This window comes from Schistocerca serialis, chromosome 1 (genome assembly GCF_023864345.2).
Source record: "Schistocerca serialis cubense isolate TAMUIC-IGC-003099 chromosome 1, iqSchSeri2.2, whole genome shotgun sequence".
Taxonomy (NCBI): domain Eukaryota; kingdom Metazoa; phylum Arthropoda; class Insecta; order Orthoptera; family Acrididae; genus Schistocerca; species Schistocerca serialis.
This window is the reverse complement of record NC_064638.1, coordinates 884,613,556-884,635,094: the sequence shown is the minus strand read 5'-3', so window position 1 is coordinate 884,635,094 and position 21,539 is coordinate 884,613,556. Positions and strand designations below refer to the sequence as shown.

General features: G+C 46.2%; 1 protein-coding gene across 2 annotated transcripts in view; it reads left to right on the top strand.

Annotated features, from left to right (window-relative positions):
- The window catches only part of LOC126411067 (cytochrome P450 6k1-like), a 166,586-nt gene that overhangs the window by 49,782 nt on the left and 95,265 nt on the right, over positions 1–21,539 (top strand). The window contains exon 2 of one of the 2 annotated variants that reach the window (XM_050081337.1): positions 10,345–10,594. In XM_050081337.1, coding sequence (XP_049937294.1) covers positions 10,362–10,594 — 233 coding nt within the window. In that variant the 5' untranslated portion in view covers positions 10,345–10,361. Of the gene's footprint in view, positions 1–10,333; positions 10,595–21,539 lie in introns of both variants that reach the window. The other variant, XM_050081338.1, reaches the window with a different exon arrangement.

The window sequence follows — 21,539 nt, the reverse complement described above, 5'->3', positions numbered from 1 at the left end:
ACTGTTCGTGCAGATGGTTGTTGTCTTGCAAACGTCCCAATCTGTTGACTCAGGGATCGAGACGTGGCTGCACGATCCGTTACAGCCATGCTGATAAGATGCCTGTTATTTTTACTGATAGTGATACGAGGCCATTGGGATCCAGCACGGCGTTTTGTATTACCCTCCGGAACCCACAGATTCTATATCATGCTAACAGTCATTGGATCTCGACCAACGCGAGCAGCAATGTCGCGAAACGATAAACCGCAATCGCGATAGGCTACAAGCCGACCTTTATCAAAGTCGGAAACGTAATGGTAGGCATTTCTCCTCCTTACACGAGGCATCACAACAACGTTTCACCAGGCAACGCCGGTCAACTTCTATTTGTGTATGAGAGAGCGGTTGGAAACTTTCCTCATGTCAGCACGTTGTAGGTGTCGCCACCGGCACCAACGTTTTGTGAATGCTCTGAAAAGCTAATCATTTGCATATCATAGCATCTTATTCCTGTCGGTTAAATTTCGCATCTGTAGCTCGTCATCTTCGTGGTGTAGCAATTTTAATGGCCAGTAGTGGTGTTAGTTGCGCTCTGTCAGAACTGCGGTTCGATAATGTTGGTAGCACTGGGATGGAAAGAATCATAACTCAATGTCTACGAGAGAAACTGAGTGTCGATGAATTCTCTTTGTTTTTTGTTTGTTTGACTGTTTGTTCTACACATAATTAGAACAGCACACCATTCGATCTTAGTCTATTGCGTATTTTAATCCTCATAGAATATAAATTGCATTTTGTAAGTAATAAAACTTAGCTGGTCGCACAACTTCTGCACTTTTAAGTAACCAGAGCAATGCATGATACAAGTACACTTAACATGCACAAACATAAATGTTATTTTGTATTCAGTAGAATGTTCTTCATCATGATCGAACAAGAGTTTGCTTTTATTGTTGATAAACGCGACAGTTGTTTATGAATAACAGAAAAATATTGTATATGGCCTAAGTTCGACGAAGTATTGAAGCAATGTTTGATATACTTTTGTTTTGCCTATCTTCTTTTTTTTTTAGTTTTCCTTACTGTTGAGGAAATTGCATTTTCTAGTGCTTTGTTATAATGCTGAGAACTTGTATTATTACAACATCACTGTGTTTCACGTTACAAATCAATAATTTTCGAACAAAATCTGAAGTATTTATTGACAGTTTCAGTTTTGCTATATGAAAAGTATTTTTTTTGAGTAACAGACAGAAGGATAATTACGTAAACAAAAATGTACCGTAGGTTTACCCTCTCTCAGTATCTAGACCGTTGACACCTTTCGGTTTTTGGGGCATCTATTGAGCCACTGATCACGTACATAAAGAAAAATGGTTCAAATGGCTCTAAGCACTATGGGACTTAACATTTGAGGTCATCAGTCCCCTAGACTTACAAGGGGAGGCCGCCAATTCTGAAATTCAGATTCGATTCATACTGCGCATAATAAAAGCTCATGGCCAGAGGTTTAATGTGGCAAAGCACCAAGATGCACTTCTCAGCCGTTATCGATAAAATCGACAGTTAAAAGAAACCGTTGCGGTGAAATACTCTCTACGGTTGATAGTTTTCTACAGCGTCGTGGCGCAGCGGTAAGCCCTCGGGTTCGTAATCCGAAGGTCGCAGGATTGAATCTCGCGGCAGGCAACTTTTTTTTATTATTTGTTTTTTGTAATTCAAATGTACACACACACACACACACACACACACACACACACACACACACACACACACATATATATATATATATATATATATATATATATATATATATATATAATTTTTCCACGACAAACGACTTTCAACAACTTATTATATGCATAAAATTGTTGCATATTTTATGCATAAAATAAGTTGTTGAAAGTCGTTTGTCGTGGAAAAATAATACTTGAAATAAAACACAATATCACAAATAATATTCAAGTGGATAGAATTTATTGAAAAGTTCGGTATACACTCGCACGTAATTAACAATTAGTGACCAGAAATAGCTGGGAGTATCGCACGAACCAGAGTGGTAGTTATCATAGAAACATGGAAAGCAGACAACAGCACGACATCGAGCAAATCTGATAAACGATGCGTTTTTACAAGAGCAATTGTTTTTTAAATTATCTGTTGGGAAACACACCTGATTGACATTCTGAAAAATTGTTCTATCGTTCGTCAGGTTTGATGCATACCACGCGTATCGTATCATATCGGCAAAAATCGGAGAAGACAATTGGTGGTGGACGATGGATTGGATTTTTATACAATCGCCTCTGGAGTTGATGTCACGGTCTCGCTCGATTAAAAAAGCACAATTTTGAAGGCGCTTGATCAAATTTTTTACCTGCCGGTAAAAATACACGTCACACGGTTGGACGAGAGGAGTGCACTTTGGAGGAATGACTTTTATAGTGCACGTTGGTAACTTCTTATCGTCTTGGAACATCTCATCGTATAACGCCGGGTTCGTTTGCCCACCCCAAGAGTCGACCAGAAGGAGAAATTCTTTGTTTTGTACGTATGGTTGCAAAGCATTACGCAAGAAGTCCATGAACAAACCCGTTGTTAGTTTACCGGATTTGGAGGATGTAATAACAACGTTGGTATACTTCTTGGCGTACTCGTCGACTGTCTTCTGTACTCTGGGTCCAAACGTACCTGTGGACTCTTGGAGGCATACGAAAACAACAGGCAAGACTCGTCCAGACATCGTGATTGAATATTGTACCGTATACGAATGCGTCACCTTGTTCATGTCGTGTCGGGTTACCAGGACAGCCTTTGACCCTTTTTCGGCGAAAGTTCTGTTGTACGTGGACTGGTACTGGCACTCTGACAAACAAAATATAAAAATATCGTTTATATAAGAAATATACGAAATCTGTGTTGTCTATCATATATCAGATTATCATATTCTATCATCATGTCATATGACATTTGTGAACAGCTCTTTACGTACCTGTTTGATCAGTATTAACTATGAAATCTTTGTCGAAGTTAGTTATCAACGTTCGCGTCTGGATCCGAAATGTGTCGCTGCGGCCAAAATTTCGTCTTGGGTAGCCGTGTCTTTCCGGGAAACAAATTTTGTGATTTTCCGTTGCCGAATCCCATGCTTCTTTTTAAATTCGGTGACCCATGTTTTTGTAGCTTTGAAGTTGAAATCTGGGAACTGACTTGCTGCGCCCAAGGCCCACTGCTGCAGGTTTCTGGTAGTAACTTGCTGGAAGTTTTGTCGAGCTTCTACGAAGCGATCATGCACCCATGAATCGATGGTACAATGTTTATCAAATTTGCTACCGCCACGTTTGATTTGCTCTTCCCACCTGGATAAACAGCCCATATTTGCCAAACGAGAGCACCCCTTTTCTTGTAGAGTCTTGAGACTCCAGCCTGGATGTTCTTTGGCCAGATTGACAGCTCTAATTTTGTAATCCAGAGAAATATAGTCGTACCCTTTTTTTTCTTCTCACCCGGCTCGTATTCGTCTGATGATTAGTTGGCAATGGGACTCGTTTCAATGTCTTCGTAGGCATTATCATCGTCGATTTCATTAATGTCTATCAGTTCCTTATCATGAACAAGGGTATTTTCGGCGAGCATTTGCAGCGTATTCTGGAACATTTCTTCCCCAATTACCATGGCTTCTTCGTTGATTGATGATGACGGTTCTGCTGCGATGCGATTACTGTTACGAAGGAGGCTTTCAAAATACACCAACGCATCTTTCAATTGTTGTTTCGCCACTTCACTGTGTATAGAATCTTCTTCGATCACATCACTTTCATGCGAAGGGCCCGGATCGCTCTCCAATTGTACCGCCTCCATTTTTCCATTTGTTTAACAGGGTGTACCAAAGCTCTCACGCACGCACTGATTTTCGACGATGTTATAAGTTGCGCTAGGGACCGCATCTACCTTCTTTCGAAGTTCGCAGGCAACTACGCTGTTATGCTTCGGCTCGTTTCGGCCCATTCAACATCTGTCCTTCAAGAGTAACGAGCGAGTAACGGAGTTTATATTTCATACCTGCCACAGCAAATTTGTGTTCGTGGGGTCTCTATTCTAATTCGAACGTTTGACTTTCCGTCTTCCGTTAACTATACGTGGTAAACATTATGAAGACAATTAATAACATTTGTGAAATACAACTTTGTTTGCGGAAAACATAATGATGTTCGAAGTCGCCTGTTTTTCCACGACAAACGACTATCAACAACTTATTATATGCATAATTGTTGCAACTGATTGCCGGGATATATATATATATATATATATATATATATATATATATATATATACACTCCTGGAAATTGAAATAAGAACACCGTGAATTCATTGTCCCAGGAAGGGGAAACTTTATTGACACATTCCTGGGGTCAGATACATCACATGATCACACTGCCAGAACCACAGGCACATAGACACAGGCAACAGAGCATGCACAATGTCGGCACTAGTACAGTGTATATCCACCTTTCGCAGCAATGCAGGCTGCTATTCTCCCATGGAGACGATCGTAGAGATGCTGGATGTAGTCCTGTGGTACGGCTTGCCATGCCATTTCCACCTGGCGCCTCAGTTGGACCAGCGTTCGTGCTGGACGTGCAGACCGCGTGAGACGACGCTTCATCCAGTCCCAAACATGCTCAATGGGGGACAGATCCGGAGATCTTGCTGGCCAGGGTAGTTGACTTACACCTTCTAGAGCACGTTGGGTGGCACGGGATACATGCGGACGTGCATTGTCCTGTTGGAACAGCAAGTTCCCTTGCCGGTCTAGGAATGGTAGAACGATGGGTTCGATGACGGTTTGGATGTACCGTGCACTATTCAGTGTCCCCTCGACGATCACCAGTGGTGTACGGCCAGTGTAGGAGATCGCTCCCCACACCATGATGCCGGGTGTTGGCCCTGTGTGCCTCGGTCGTATGCAGTCCTGATTGTGGCGCTCACCTGCACGGCGCCAAACACGCATACGACCATCATTGGCACCAAGGCAGAAGCGACTCTCATCGCTGAAGACGACACGCCTCCATTCGTCCCTCCATTCACGCCTGTCGCGACACCACTGGAGGCGGGCTGCACGATGTTGGGGCGTGAGCGGAAGACGGCCTAACGGTGTGCGGGACCGTAGCCCAGCTTCATGGAGACGGTTGCGAATGGTCCTCGCCGATACCCCAGGAGCAACAGTGTCCCTAATTTGCTGGGAAGTGGCGGTGCGGTCCCCTACGGCACTGCGTAGGATCCTACGGTCTTGGCGTGCATCCGTGCGTCGCTGCGGTCCGGTCCCAGGTCGACGGGCACGTGCACCTTCCGCCGACCACTGGCGACAACATCGATGTACTGTGGAGACCTCACGCCCCACGTGTTGAGCAATTCGGCGGTACGTCCACCCGGCCTCCCGCATGCCCACTATACGCCCTCGCTCAAAGTCCGTCAACTGCACATACGGTTCACGTCCACGCTGTCGCGGCATGCTACCAGTGTTAAAGACTGCGATGGAGCTCCGTATGCCACGGCAAACTGGCTGACACTGACGGCGGCGGTGCACAAATGCTGCGCAGCTAGCGCCATTCGACGGCCAACACCGCGGTTCCTGGTGTGTCCGCTGTGCCGTGCGTGTGATCATTGCTTGTACAGCCCTCTCGCAGTGTCCGGAGCAAGTATGGTGGGTCTGACACACCGGTGTCAATGTGTTCACAAAAACAAAAAGGTTGCATGGCGCGAGATTCGATCCGGTGACCTTCGGATTACGAACCCGAGCGCTTACCGCTGCGCCACGACGCTGTAGAAAATTATTAATCGTAGAGAGTATTTCACCGCAACGGTTTCTTTTAACTGTCGATTTTCTTGACAACGGCTGAGAAGTGCATCTTGGTGCTTTGCCACATTACACCTCTGGCCATGAGCTTTTATTATGCGCAGTATGAATCGAATCTGAATTTCACAATTGGCGGCCTCCCCTTGTTAGAACTACTTAAACGTAACTAACCTAAGAATATCACACACATCCATGCTCGAGGCAGAATTCGAACCTGCGACCACAGCAGCAGCGCGGTTCCAGACTGAAGCGCCTAGAACCGCTCCGTCACAGCGGGCGGCACATAAAGAAAGCAATCGCTCCGTAGCCTCATACTGTGCACACCATTGGATACCTCCAGTCCCGCCCCCTGTCGCCATTAGAAGCCAATATTGCGGCTGCATGGTAGATAACATGTGGGGCGTCGAATGCCGTAAACATCATTGGCCTTTTGCGATATCGCAAAGGTCTCTGAAACCACATAGTTTCATTTGATGTATGGATGTATTCACTGTACAGTGAAGCTCCTGTGATACGACAGTGGCAGCTTTGGTTTATCAGTAGCATAATTTTAAGTGTTTTTGCAATCATTGTTTACAAAAATCGATCTCAATTAAAAACACTCAGCTTCGCGAACTGAACTCGTGACATCGAGATGCCCAATAGTATAGTTTTACGTATTATGTAGGTCTACTAGATTCAGTTTCAATATTTTTCCGTGTAATATTGGGGGCTAACATTTCGTAGTTGGACAGTGGCACCTTGGCTGTCGCCTATGGCTGTCTATTCCGGCCAGTACCTCCGGTAGACCGACTCTGTACTCAGTGCTCTGTTCCTGTTGAGCTTTCGAAAATTCACTTCGGCAATCTGTTAGAGTCCCAGGCCACGCCAGGAGCAAGCCAAGCTCGCAAACTCAGATGTGAAGATGGACATCGGTTCGAAATGAAATTAAAGTTTAATTTTTTAACATCCGTAGTGTAAAGAAAAATATCAGACTGGTGCGTCATGGTGTGATGCTTTCCACTTTTGCTTATGTACGTTTGTATGCAGGGTGAACACTAATAAAACCGACACGCTGCAGGAGGAAGTACGGTCCTATGGACATGTGTCCGGAAATGCGTCGTTGCCACGGCAGATGGCGCTGACGAATGGTAGTTCTTCTGACCAAGTGCCGCATGTTCCTTGTGTGTGCAGGCTGTGTGATTTTTTTTTCCTTTATTGAGTTTCGATTCCCCCCGAAGGGGGCGGACTGGCAGCAGCTTAGTATGCCACTCTTCAGCCTACAGAATTTGTTTTAAAAAGATGGAGATAATAAGTTATAAAAACAGGCGATAAAATCGGAGACTTAAATGGTAACCTGGCGGAAAATAGTGGAACTTAAAAAATAGAACAAAGGGATGATGATGCTAATAAAATACATATGAAGCAGACAGGGAAAATAATAGACAGACAATTAAAAACCACAGTGACAGTCTGGTTTCTGTTCGCAAGAGACATAAAATTCACACACAGCGACAGCATGATTTCTGTTCGCAACACTTTGGAAAGACGAACACTGAACAGTCACTTGAACACTGCACTAAAAAGTTGGCAAATATGACATACCACAGTCGAGGGCAGACAGGGGGAACCTAGAAAGATGATGGGAAAGAAAAAGGGGGGAAGGAGAGGAAAAACGAAGGGGGGGAGAGGGGAAAGGAGCCGATGGAGGACAAGAACCCATAAGAGAGGGGGGGGGGGTGCTAGGCAGATGTGACAGGGAGTGGGGAAAGGCAGAGGAGGGGAATACAAAAGGACTCGGGGGGGGGGGGGTGGAAGGGAGGCAGGGAGAGGTTAGGCAGGGAGAAAACAGGATGGAAGGGGGGGAAGAGGGAGCTCAGGGAAAGGACAGAGGAAAGGAGGGGGGGTGAGGATCAGAGTTGATGGGAGGGATAAATGGAGACAGAGAGGGCATCATCCGGGAGAGGGAATTGATGGAAGCCACCTTGGGAAAGGAGATGAAGGGTGTAGAGATGGAGGGTAGGAGGGGACACAACAGTGAAGGCGTGGCAGAGGGCGGGGATGGGAGAGGAGAGGAGCAACCAGGGGGTGAGGGGGATCAAGGCGGCGGGAGGTGTAGAGTATGCCGATATGTTCGAGGAATAGGAGCAGATGGGGGAAAGGAATGAAGTCATAGAGGATCCGTGTGGGGGACGGGAGGCATATACAGAAAGCGAGGCAGAGTGCATGGCGTTCGAGGATCTGGAGGGCTGTGTGACTGACGCAGCGCACTATAAGTAGCAGAACGGTCCAGTATTCGTGTCGGGAACAAGACGAGATGGTGTTCTGTGTACGGCTAAACAGATGAAAACGGTCGAGGGGCAGCGCCAACCACATCATACAATATTTCAGGCCCGTTTTGGTCGTTTGTGTGATCATGGGTCGATTCAGACAGACGAATGTGCAGGGAGGCGGCAGAGTGTGCGAACACCAAGATTGGAGGATGGGGTTCTCCGGGATATTGAGACGAACCCTAGTACAAGCTTCACGCAAGTGGCCCGCCAACACGGTGTAAGCCAAAGTACGATTATGTGTATTCTACACGACAACCGCTACTATCAATGTCACCTGCAATTAGTGCAAGGATTGTCATCAGGGGATATTCAACTACCGGAATTATTTTGTCGATGGTGTTTGCACCAGGCCATCACAATTATGGGATATCTGTCATCAGTCCTCTTTAACAGCGAAGCAACCTATACCAGAACTGGCATCATCAGTCTGCATAAACGTCGTCTATGAGCTACAGACATGACACGTGGTCAGAGGAACTTTCATTCGTCAATGCCATCTACGTACACTGATCAGCCAGAACATTATGACCATCTACCTAATAGCAGGTTTGTCCACCTTTGGCACGGATAACACTGGCGACACGTCGTGTCATGGAAGAAATTAGGCCTTGGTAGGTCGCTGAAGGAAGTTGGCACCCCATCTTCACACAATTCCCGTAAATTCCGGCGAGGGGACGATGAGCTCTGACGCGATGTTGAATCACATCCCAGATGTATTCTATAGGGTTCAGATCTGGTGAGTTGGGTGTCCAGCACGTCAACTTGAACTGGCCACTGTCTTCCTCGAACCACCCCATCACTCTCCTGACCTTGTGACATGACACATTATCTTGTTGACATCGGGAAACGTGATGGTCATGAAGGTGTGCACGCGGCCTGCAACCAATGTACGATACTTCTTGGTCATCATAGTGTCTTGCGCGATCTCCAACGGACCCATGGATGCCCAAGTGAATGTCCCCACAGCACAATGGAGCCACCTTCTGCAGCATAGTTGGTGTGGTGTGCGTACTGTATGACCTTCAGTACATGCACCATCAGATTATTTGACTTGTCACTCTAACGAAGTAGGTGAGTGTCACCAATATGTCTCGTGGTCTTATCGTGGCGTGTTTATCTTCTTCCATTAGGTCAGATGATAGAAATACCACTTGCACGCTTAGTGTAGCAGATTGACGGTGACCAACTTTAAACAGAACTTGATTAATTTTCACACACATTTAATAAAATAATAACAAGCATAAAAATTACTTAACTTGGTTCTGGATGCTATTTACAATTGACATTCTGAAGTTCCTTTGGTATTGGTACGTTAATCTTATTCTCACATATATCTCTGATACTTGACAAAAGTGTCTATACATTTATCTTCATGGCTATGTACAGTAATATGGTAATCTTATTGGACGGAGACTGAAACTTGACTATAGACTGGTACAGACAAATTTAGAACTCGTAGAGACTGTTGCGGACAAATGCAGACTGACTAATCGGAGGTCTGTACACTTGTTATAATACCTCTCCGGTTCATGTATCACTGCGCAAGTGTGGTCCCCAAGGAGAAAAGGTTCTACGTTAGCAGCAATCTCATTGGCTGCGTTACATATTAATACGCTGATCGGCGGAGGCAGAATTTGGTCCGTCTCTATGGCAGCGCCATCTCGTAGTGCGGAGACGAACGAGCACTGCGCCTGCACTGTTGTGCTTAGCGGGGCGCGCTCTAGTGGTAAAGTTGTGTATGAGCTGACTACGCGGAACTATGTACACAACAGTTATCAAGAGCTGTTCCCCTTGAGGACGACGGATTCGCGCCCTCCCATCGGCATGATGAAGAAGGTATCGGGATTCATCAGACCATGCAACCTCTGCCACTGCGCCAACGTCCAGTGCCGATGGTCACGTGCCCATTTCAGTCGTAGTTGCCGAGGCCGTGGTGTTAACATTATCATATGCATGGGTGGCAACGATGCATTTCTGGATACACGTTCATAGGACTTTTTTTTCCTCCATTTCCAGTCAGGAAGTCGTCCGTGCAGTTTCTCGGTTTATGTTCACCCTGTACATTTCTGCAGTTTTATCAGATCCTGAAGTTCCTCCTTATCTATTCCTCAGAACAATAATGTTACTAGGATTGTACACTGAGCTCCTTACTGCTATTTACAAATGTTTTGTGTGTGTTAATTGGTGCCGCAGACTAGAAGGCGGCCGCGATGCTGGGCGTGACGTTGGTGCTGGCGTGCTGCGCTGTGGTGGCGCTGCTGCTGCTGTACGGCTGGCGCCAGTCGTACTGGCGCGACCGCGGAGTGGCGTGCCCGCCGGGCTGGCCGCTACTGGGCCACGTGGCCAACCTGCTGCTGCTGCGCCGCTCGCCGGGACAGTTCCTGCGCGACCTCTACTGCGCCGCGCCCGGCGAGCCCCTCGTTGGCTTCTACATCTTCGGCAGGTGAGTCGCCGGCAGGCTTCGAGTTCTGCGCAACGACGAACGTTTGAGGCAGGCCTGCGTGTCGGCGTGGTATCAGGACGCCTGAATATCGAGCCTGTGCTCTGTCGATTGAGTTATCCGGACCAACTGAAAGCTTCATCTTGTCACTGATTCCTCTCCACACGTTTCTGGCTATGTATTGTGCTGAGCCAAAATCACAGTCAACATCAACTTGCAAATACGAAGGGCGTTCAGTAAGTAAAGCAACACATTTTTTCATCTGAAAAAACGTGTAAATTGTTGTGGGACACTGTGGAATATTCCCGCTTCAGCCCCTATAGTTTCACGAAGTCCCGATAGGTGGCAGCACTATACATGGTTTTCAAAATGAATCTTGTAACGGAGGCGCATTCCAAGCAGAGAGCTATCACTTCTACATCTACATCTACATTGATACTCCGCAAGCCACCCAACGGTGTGTGGCGGAGGGCACTTTACGTGCCACTGTCATTACCTCCCTTTCCTGTTCCAGTCGCGTATGGTTCGCGGGAAGAACGACTGTCTGAAAGCCTCCGTGCGCGCTCTAATCTCTCTAATTTTACATTCGTGATCTCCTCGGGAGGTATAAGTAGGGGGAAGCAATATATTCGATACCTCATCCAGAAACGCACCCTCTCGAAACCTGGCGAGCAAGCTACACCGCGATGCAGAGCGCCTCTCTTGCAGAGTCTGCCACTTGAGTTTATTAAACATCTCCGTAACGCTATCACGGTTACCAAATAACCCTGTGACGAAACACGCCGCTCTTCTTTGGATCTTCTCTATCTCCTCCGTCAGACCGATCTGGTACGGATCCCACACTGATGAGCAATACTCAAGTATAGGTCGAACGAGTGTTTTGTAAGCCACCTCCTTTGTTGATGGACTACATTTTCTAAGCACTCTCCCAATGAATCTCAACCTGGTACCCGCCTTACCAACAATTAATTTTGTATGATCATTCCACTTCAAATCGTTCCGCACGCATACTCCCAGATATTTTACAGAAGTAACTGCTACCAGTGTTTGTTCCGCTATCGTATAATCATACAATAAAGGATCCTTCTTTCTATGTATTCACAATACAAGTTTCATTTGGACGAAAACCACAGCATCGCAGATATTCATAGGCGCTTGCGGAGACCTCGCAATGAACAAAAGCACGATGAGTCGTTGGACGAGCAGCAAGGTCGCGCAAGCCTGTCCAATCTCCCACGTGCCGGCCGGCCGAAAACAGCTCTCACTCCTGCAGTTTTCGTCGCCACAAAAATGCAAACGACCTCCTCTGTCTCCATGACAGTGCATGGCCTCACACAAGTATGCACACCTGGGAGAAGCTCATAAAGTTTCATTGGACTGTTCTTCCTCATCCTCTCTACATCCCGTATCTCGCACCTTCTGACTTCCATCGCTTTAGCCCAATAAAGGACACACTGTGCAGGGAGCAGTACGTGGATGTTGGGGAAATTATTGATGCAGCAAAGCCACGGGGGATTAGCCGAGCGGTCTAGGCTCTGCAGTCATGGACTGTGCGACTGATCCCGGCAGAGGTTCGAGTCCACCCACGGGCATAGGTGTGTGTGTTTGTCCTTAGGACAATTCAGGTTAAGTAGTGTGTAGGCTTAGGGACTGATGACCTTAGCAGTTAAGTCCCATAAGATTTCACACACATTTGAAGATTTTGATGCAGCAAGACGTTAGCTCCGGCTTCGACCAGTAGAGAGGCACCATGTTGGTATGCAGGCCTTCCAAGTAACGTGGCCTAAGGTCGATGCATTTAATGGATATTATGGAGTAAAACAGGGTTTCGTACCCAAAATAGTGGGGAATAATATAGTGTACTGGAATCATGAATAAAACCAACCTGCTTTCAGAAAAAATGCGTTTCGTTGTTTATTGAAACCCGTTCATAAATACTCAGCAGCTGCCATACAGCTTGTGGAGACGGTACTTCCCTTCTCTTCTTCAGTCTATAGACAGTGGCCAAGCCATTTTCCATGGTACCCTGTTTCCTAATGAACTTGTTCTAGCAGGATATGGGGAGCCTATACGCAAACGTTTTGCAAGAAGGTATAGCATTGATTTTAGGTAAGTCCCACCCTTTCATGATAATTTTGCTAAACACAGTTATTAATTACAAAATGATTACATTTTAATGTGACTTTGCCAGCTTTAGGAATGTAAATAAGTCTATTACAGTCGTTCGACTTCTGGACACTATCCTGTTTTGGGGTCATGGCTGATTAATTTCAGTTACCCTTTGCGAAACAGTTACAGAGCAAATATCTTTCCATAAGAACAATTAAGAGAAAACAATAAGCTGTCCATTACAGCAAGGAAAATTTCATGGTAATTCTTTCCAAGCTTTTAGCTACTGATTTGAGACAGAGCACTGTCAGGAGACTTTTAAATGAGTGCTTTACGGCATTCTATTAACAGACACGGCATACAGTATGCTGGCAGTAAAGAGTCATTTACAGGTTCACTACGAGGTCACCATATTGCCAGTCGAATGGATGAGGGTGGTGGACAGAGGTCGTGCCTTTGGCTGCAGCCTAGAGTGGGACCTGATGTCCAGCGTTAGCATCAGTGACACCCACTGGAGGTTTTCATTTGTCCCCATAAGCAAAGACATTCACTATGCAGATGCGGTACATTCCGTGAACCGCACACATGTGTACAGTTGCACCCTCTCGACAGACTTCCAAGTTTCTCACGCCAGGGCTAGCAAGGACGTGTCACTCACAAAGGGCAGAAACAGAGCCGCCTATGCTGTTAGTATCTTCCTCCTAGCAGTCTGAAAAAAAAATTCTGTGGGTTTGGCCATTCAGCTGATTGACCAGCTCAGATCCTTCGTCTCGCGAATCGATGTACGTAACAGCTTTCGTACCTGTTCAATAACGCCTTCCTTTCCCATGCTAAAAGACACAAACACACGAAGTTCCTCTATGAAAGCATCTCTAAGTTATTTTGAGTTAGCAAACTCTGCTGCCTTCATTATGTAATTATGAGTGGAAGGTAAGAGTTCAGATTCAAAGAGCCTACACTTCACAAACCTTTCATCTACCAGAAAGACACTCTTAGCTTATTCTCATTATCAGTACGACAGATATACGAGGAGCACTCTATAAGTAATGCAACACATTTCGTTTTTGAAAACAGATGAGTTTTCTTCAGGATTCCAATACATCATTCATTCCCCTCTCTTTTGGGTGAGAAAACCCTATTTTTCAACGTAATCTCCGTTCAGTGCGACGATCTTACGTCACTTTACTGGGAGGGCCTGATTGCCCGCATGGTACCATTCTACTAGTCGACGTCCAAGCAATGTCTTGCTGAATCAATGATCTCCACATCATCCCATACTGCTTCCTGCGGAGTGCATTCTTCATTGGACCAAACAGATGGATGTCGGAAGTTGCAAGATCTGGGCTGTAGAGCGGATGACGAAGAAGTTATGATTCTCTCGGGTGCGCAGACGTTTGCGACACATTACGTTGTCATCGAGAAGGAAAAATTTGTTTGCATTTTTGTGACGAAGTTCTAACATTGCAGGAGTAACAGTCGTGTGCGGACGGCCAGCACGTGGGACACTGGACAAGTTTTTCGCCCAACGACTCACCATGCTTTTGCTTACTGCCAGGTCTTCGTAGACATTCTGTAAGCGCCTATGAATGTCTGTGATACCCTGATTTAACGCCAAAAGAAACTCAGTGACAATTGTCTGCTTGGAACGCAATCCGTTACAGACGCTATTTTGAAGGCTACATACGCTATGCGATAAAAATATCCGGACACCCCCAAAAATATATGTTTTTCATATTAGGTGCATTGTGCTGCCACCTACTGCCAGGTACTCCATATCAGCGACCTCAGTAGTCATTAGACATCGAGAGAGAGCGCAATGGGGCGCTCCGCGGAACTCACGGGCTTTGGACGTGGTCAGGTGATTGGGTATCACTTGTGTCATACGTCTGTACGCGAGATTTCCACACTCCTAAACATCCCTAGCTCTACTGTATCCGATGTGATAGTGGAGACGTGAAGGGACACATACAGCACGAAAGCATACAGGCCGACCTCGTCTGTTGACTGACAGAGACCGCTGACAGTTGAAGAAGGTCGTGATGTGTAATAGGCAGACACCTATCCAGACCGTCACACAGGAACTCCGTACTGCATCAGGATCCACTGCAAGTGCTATGACAGTTGGACGGAAGGTGATAAAACTTGGATTTCATAGCCGAGCGGCTGCTCATAAGCCACACATCACACCGGTAAATGTCAAACGACGCCTCTCTTGTTGTAAGAAGCGTAAACATTGGACGATTGAACAGCGAAAAAACGTTGTGTGGAGTGACGAATCATGGTAAACAATGCGGCGATCTGATGGCAGGGTGTGGGTATGGCGAATGCCCGGTGAATGTCATCTGCCAGCGTGTGTAGCGCCAACAGTAAAATTCGGAGACGGTGGTGTTATGGTATAGTTGTGTTTTTCATGGAGGGGGGTTTGCACCCCATGTTGTTTTGCGTGGCACTATCGCAGCCCAGGTCTACATTAATGTTTTAAGCAACCTTCTTGCTTCCCACTCTTCAAGAGCTATTCGGGGATGGCGACTGCATCTTTCAATACGATCGAGCACCTGTTTATAATGCACGACCTGTGACAGAGTGGTCACAAGACAGGAACATCCCTGCAATGGACTGGCCTGCGCAGAGACAAGACCTGAATCCTAAAGAACGCCGACTTCGTGCCAGGCCTCTCCGTCTGACATCGATACCTCTCCTCAGTGCAGCACTCCGTGAAGAATGGGCTGCCATTCCCCAAGAAACCTTCCAGCACCTGATGGAAAGTATGCCTGCGAGAGTGGAAGCTGTCATCAAGCCTAAGGGTGGGCCAAAACAATACTGAATTGCAGCATTACGGATGGAGGGTGCCACGAACTTGTAAGTCGTTTACAGCCATGTGTCCAGATACTTTTGATCACATAGTGTATAGCGGTACCATCCATCGGGACTTAATGAAACTAATGGGGCTGAAGCTGGAATATTCCACGATGCCCCAAAACAATTTCCACACTTTTTCAGTCAAAACTAGCCGAGGGAAAGATTGTGTTGCATTACTTGTTGAACGCCCCTCGTGCAATGGAGCCGGTAGAATCATCTAACACTGTTCCTCTAAAATTGATTCTGTAAACTTTCCAATTAGAGTTCTGTGAAAAGAGTGCCTTTTTCTACCATATACTCTCATATGATATTCCTCGTACCGTAGGAACCAGGCTGTTAGAACTTGATCAGTATGTGCCCGAAGCCTTTCTTTCATTCAGTGTGTTCTGCGATGACCCCACATATTTGACCAGTAATTTCAGTTGGTGGACCCTTTCATATCTTGAAAGGAGAGACAGCATTGGTCGTATGTTTTCGTTTATTATCGCAAAATCGATTTTCGGTCACTTAGTGACCATCTTCAGTGCTGTAATATATAACTTAAATTAGTAAGCACTGGTGTCAATAAGCTTACGGCGATCACGTAGACTATGTGATCGCCGTAAGCTTATTGACACCAGTGCTTACTAATTTAAGTTATATATTACAGCACTGAAGATAGTCACTAAGTGACCGAAAATCGATTTTGCGATAATAAACAAAAACATACGACCAATGCTGTCTCTCCTTTCAAGTATACCCATTATCTGGTCGTTGTGCACAGGACACTATGGAGTCGCCAATCAATACTCTTTCATATCGTTTCATATTGCTACATTTAGATATGTAGTTGGTGTGCACGAGGGAACCGGTACTTCACAAAAGCTGAAGTACTTTAATTAAAGCTATTAGTCATACTTAGAGCTATTCCACACCAACATCTTACGGGAAGTCCCCTTGGGAGCAAATAAACAATCGCAATATTCCTGCCACTTTTGAAATGCATCGAGAAATTCTTTCTTTGTTAGGGTGGTTAGTACCCACTGCAATTTCACTTGGATCTTTCCCACTGTATCAAATATTTGCTGCTTCAATATGATTTTCATTTTGGGAAAGACGAGAAGTCACACGAAGCTAAGATCCTTGATTATGTGGTTAGGGCGGGTGGGAAGGGCTGTAATATTAATGTAGTCAAAGGTTCCTGAGTAATTAAGGTGATGTCCCAGCACGACAGGGACCACCGACGTACTATCCATATTATCACGTCCAGGCGATAGCAGCGCCACCTGGGGAGGAATGACTGTTAATGAGAGACATGCACGGTGCACGTAGTATTCGTGAGCGCGTTGTCCGTGTGCATTTGGGGAAGGCGCGTGACCTATCTCAGTTTGACCGAGGGCAGATTGTGATGGCCTGGAGGCTCGGCACGAGCATTTCGGAAACTGCACGACTTATCAGGTGTTCGAGGAACTTTGTGGTAAATGTCTCCAACACGTGACGACACCAAGGTGAGACCACGTCCAGGTGTCGGGGGGTTGGGTGGCCACCCCTCAATACAGATGTCGGACGTCATAAGCTGGGCAGACTGGTAAAGCAGGACAGGCGGCGAACTGTGGCGGAACTAACATCAAACTTTAATGCAGGGCAGAGTACAAGTGTATCTTAGTACACAGTGCACCGAACACTCCTAAAGATAGGTCTCCGCAGCCAATGACCCGTGCATGTGTCATTGTTAACATCCCGATAACGGCAACTACGACTGAAATGGGCATGTGAACATCAACACTGAACATTGGCTTAGTGACAGATCATTGCATGGCCTGATGAATCCTGATACCTTCTTCATCATGCCAATGGGAGGGCGTGAATCCGTAGTCCTGCAGGGGAATAACTCCTTGACACCTGCACTGTAGGATGGAGAAAAGGTGGTGGCGGTTCCATCATGCTGTCGGGAACACTGATGTGGACATCCAGGGGTCCAGCGGACCTCGTGCAAGGCATCAGGACGGCCAAAGAGCATGGCACACTGGTTACATACCGCGTACACCCCTTCATGACGATCATGTTTCCCGGAGGCAGTGACGTTTTTCAACATGATAATGCTCCATGTCACAAAGTGTGCTGGTGTGGTTTGAGGAACACAGGGGCGAGTTCCGGTTGACGTGCTTGCCCCCCAACTCGCCAGAGCTGAATCCAATTGAACGTCCGCAGCTCGTGGTCGTGCGGTAGCGTTCTCGCTCCCCACGCCCGGGTTCCCGGGTTCGATTCCCGGCGGGGTCAGGGATTTTCTCTGCCTCGTGATGACTGGGTGTTGTGTGCTGTCCTTAGGTTAGTTACGTTTAAGTAGTTCTAAGTTCTAGGGGACTGCTGACCATAGATGTTAAGTCCCATAGTGCTCAGAGCCATGAACCATCCAATTGAACACATCTGGGATGTGACTGAATGTGGCGTCAGAGCACATCGCCCTCCTCCCCGGAATTTACAGGAATTAGGTGACGTGTGCAGACCTAACAAGGCCTCATTGCTTCCGTGTCACGACGCGTCGCCGGTGTTATCTGTGCCAAACATGGATATACCGGCTGTTAGGTAGGTGGTCCTAACATTCTGGCTCATCAGTGTAAATCTAACTTCATAGTTACTCAATAACAAAACACGTCTGCAAACAACTGATTCGTCAGCAGTCTGAATGGATGTGTTGTTCGCATTGTTACGAACTCGTACATTGTATACCTGTAAAGTTAACAACTAAATTTGAAACCCTATCTTTTCAGTACTGACGAATCACCCTCCACTTACAAAGTACCCGTTACTCATTCCATAAGTTGCCGATCATCTGATTCGCCGTTACTTCTTGGCAGTGAGGTTGGAGTTGCTTCTTGATGATAGTACAGCTCGATCAGAAAAAGAGGTGGTAATGCAGGCGCATTCAATTTCAAAACATTATTGATTTCCGATGAATTATCAACCAACATATAGCAGATCTGTGAGTCGCCAGATCCTAATGTCATATACTGATAGGTTGTACATTGTTGATCTTAAGGCTGTTGGAAGTCAAGGAGGGCATTCTATGATTCGGAATCACAGACCGCAGACAAAGTGTTAGCCTTTAGGTTACCGGAGGTAAACAGTACCGCTAGAGCCCTGCATACACTCTGGGCAGCTGTCCCATGGGAGAGGTTTCACTTCAGAGATTAACTGCCAACGCCATCAATCGCCCAGACGCTCTTGTGAGGCGACGTAGAGAAGGTAGTCACAGACAGGCCTGTCTTAGCATATGCCGCAAGCTTGATATTTGTTTCTGGGAATAGCAACGTCAGTGCTTTTACACAGTGCGTTTAGAGTCAGATGGCAAATGGATAAAACTGCTAGAAGAGCTGTCCCTATTCGCCAGAGACCTCATGGTGGGCCCAAATGACGTAAGGCAATTGCTGCTAGACATAATAGGAATGGCAGTGACGTTTAGCTTTCAGCTGAAAGCTGTTGCTATAAAACTTGGAGATTGTTAATGTAAAGGTCAGAAACATCCCCACCTATAGCGTAGAAGGAGGGAAAGGACCTCAATGTGGTTGGCCAGAGGCATTAGGGGGTGTGCTGCACGTCAGACTGGCCGATGTCTGTGAAGTACCAGCTTAGTAAGCGAGAAGTAGTGCGCCGCCACAATTCTATCAAAACCCAGGTTTTCTGCACTGAAGGGAGTTCTCAGGCAGACTGTTGGGATGACAGTTCCGTGTCGCTCGACACTAGAATCTGGTTAGCAGCAGCAAGTTACACTCACTTGCAGTGCTGCTCTCGCAGTTTTATACACTATCAAAAGTATCCGGACACATAGCTGAAAATGACTTACACGTTCGTGGCGCCCTCTGTCCGTAATGTTGGAATTCAGTATGGTGTGGGCCTATCCTTAGCCTAGATGACACCTTCCACTCTCGCAGGCATACGTTCAGTCAGGTGCTGGAAGCTTTCTTGGGGAATGGCAGCCCATTCTTCACGGAGTCGGTTGGTGAGGCCTGGCACGAAATCGGCGTTCCAAAATATCCCAAATGTGTTCTTTAGGATTCAGGTCAGGTCTCTGTGCGGGCCAGTCCATTACAGGGATGTTATTGTCATGTAACGATAACACCATCGCCTCCGAATTTTACTGTTGGCATCTTCACGCTGGCAGACGACGTTCACCGGGCATTCGCCATACCCACACCCTGCCATCGGATCGCCACATTGTGTACCGTGATTCGTCACTCCACACAACGTTTTTCCACTGTTCAGTTGTCCATAGTTTGCGCTCCTTGCACCAAGCGAGGCATCGTTTGGCATTTACGGTGTGATGTGTGGCTTATGAGCAGTCGTTAGACCATAAAATCCCAGTTTTCTCACCTCCCAACTAACTGTTATAGTACTTGCAGTGGATCCTGATGCAGTTTGAAATTCCTGTGTGATGGTCTGGATAGATGTCTGCCTATTACACATTACTACCCTCTTCAACTGTTGGTAGTCTCTGTGAGTCAACAGACGAGGTCGGCCTGTACGCTTTGGTGCTATACGTGTCCCTTCACGTTTCCACTTCGCTATCACACTGGAAACAGTGGACCTACGGATGTTTAGGAGTGTGGAAATTGTCCGTGAGTTCTGCGAAGCATTCCATTCCGCTGTGTCACGATGTCTATTGACTACTGAGGTCGCTGATATTGAGTACCTGGCAGTAGGTGGCAGCACAAGGCACCTAATACGAAAAACGTATATTTATGGAAGTGTCTGGATTCTTTCGATAAAATAGTGTACTTACATTGCTGCTTGTGTTTGCCACTTCTGTTAGCCCTCACTCCACGGACACGAACACAGACTTCTGTTGTGCAACCAGTTGCCTCCTTCGTTTTTTCTAACATTTATCGTTAGCCTTCAGTGTAGTAGTTAGTCTGACTGCAAATAAATAACCAGACCCCTGAGTATCCTTGAGTCTTCTACTGCGAGCATCCTATCAAGTCCCACAGTCCTCGCCTGCAATCAACCTACCTTCACTAGGAGTTTGTTATTCTGCGTTAGCTCCTAACTGCTCGGAAATTACAGACTACCTCTAACCCCCTATCTTTCTTCTATCCTATGTTACGAGACGACACTAATACAACGCTACACACAGTTTTAACTTCTACATTAAACTGTAATACTGTGATAAGTTTCTTAGTATGCTGTGCCCAGCCCTGCAGTACACACAGACAGTTTTGACTGGCTCCCACTCTCGGCTGCTCCCACTGTTAGCTCCTGCTGCTACCACAGTCAGATTAAGACGAGTTGTAAAGACGTTTCTTCCAATACGTCTGTCACTATTTATAAGTGCCTAGTGTAATTCTGGTGAACACAAAGGTAATCTAGGTCCTCTAATGAGATAAAACCATATTGCGATCGCTATAGCAACATCGTTGCTATATACAGACTCCAAGTAAGAAATGATAGGCAAGTTTCGAACAGTTAGTCGCTATAACAAACACGTGCATTAATCCTTGCCCAAGCAATCGTACAATCGTACAGTGTAAGTGAATTCACGAGGACATCAATACATACTGTAGGTATCGAGAAAGTCGCGAACGCGAAAATTAGCCACTCAGCCCAAATTGTTAAGAGAAAGAACACATGCCAATAATGAAGCATATTCAGCACTCCGAATCAAAATTGCTATAATTGCATGTTTTCCGTTTGCAACTTGCTTCCATTAAGTAGTATCACAGACTTATCCTTACATCTTGATTCATATACCAAAGACTTACCCGTTTTCATTTAATTTTCACTACACTGATAATTACGTCCCGCACCTCAGACTGTTTCCTGCTCCAGTTGCTTCTTTTCGTAAGTTCCCAGCATGCATTTCTCCATGTCTCACTTGTGAAGAAAATGACTCAGCAGTGTAACGAAATTAAGTCATAATATGCTGTGTTATCTAATCTTGTCGCGAACTGAGCTATATGTGAATCAAATAATTCTTAGACGTCTACTTTGCGTAATTTTGACCGTG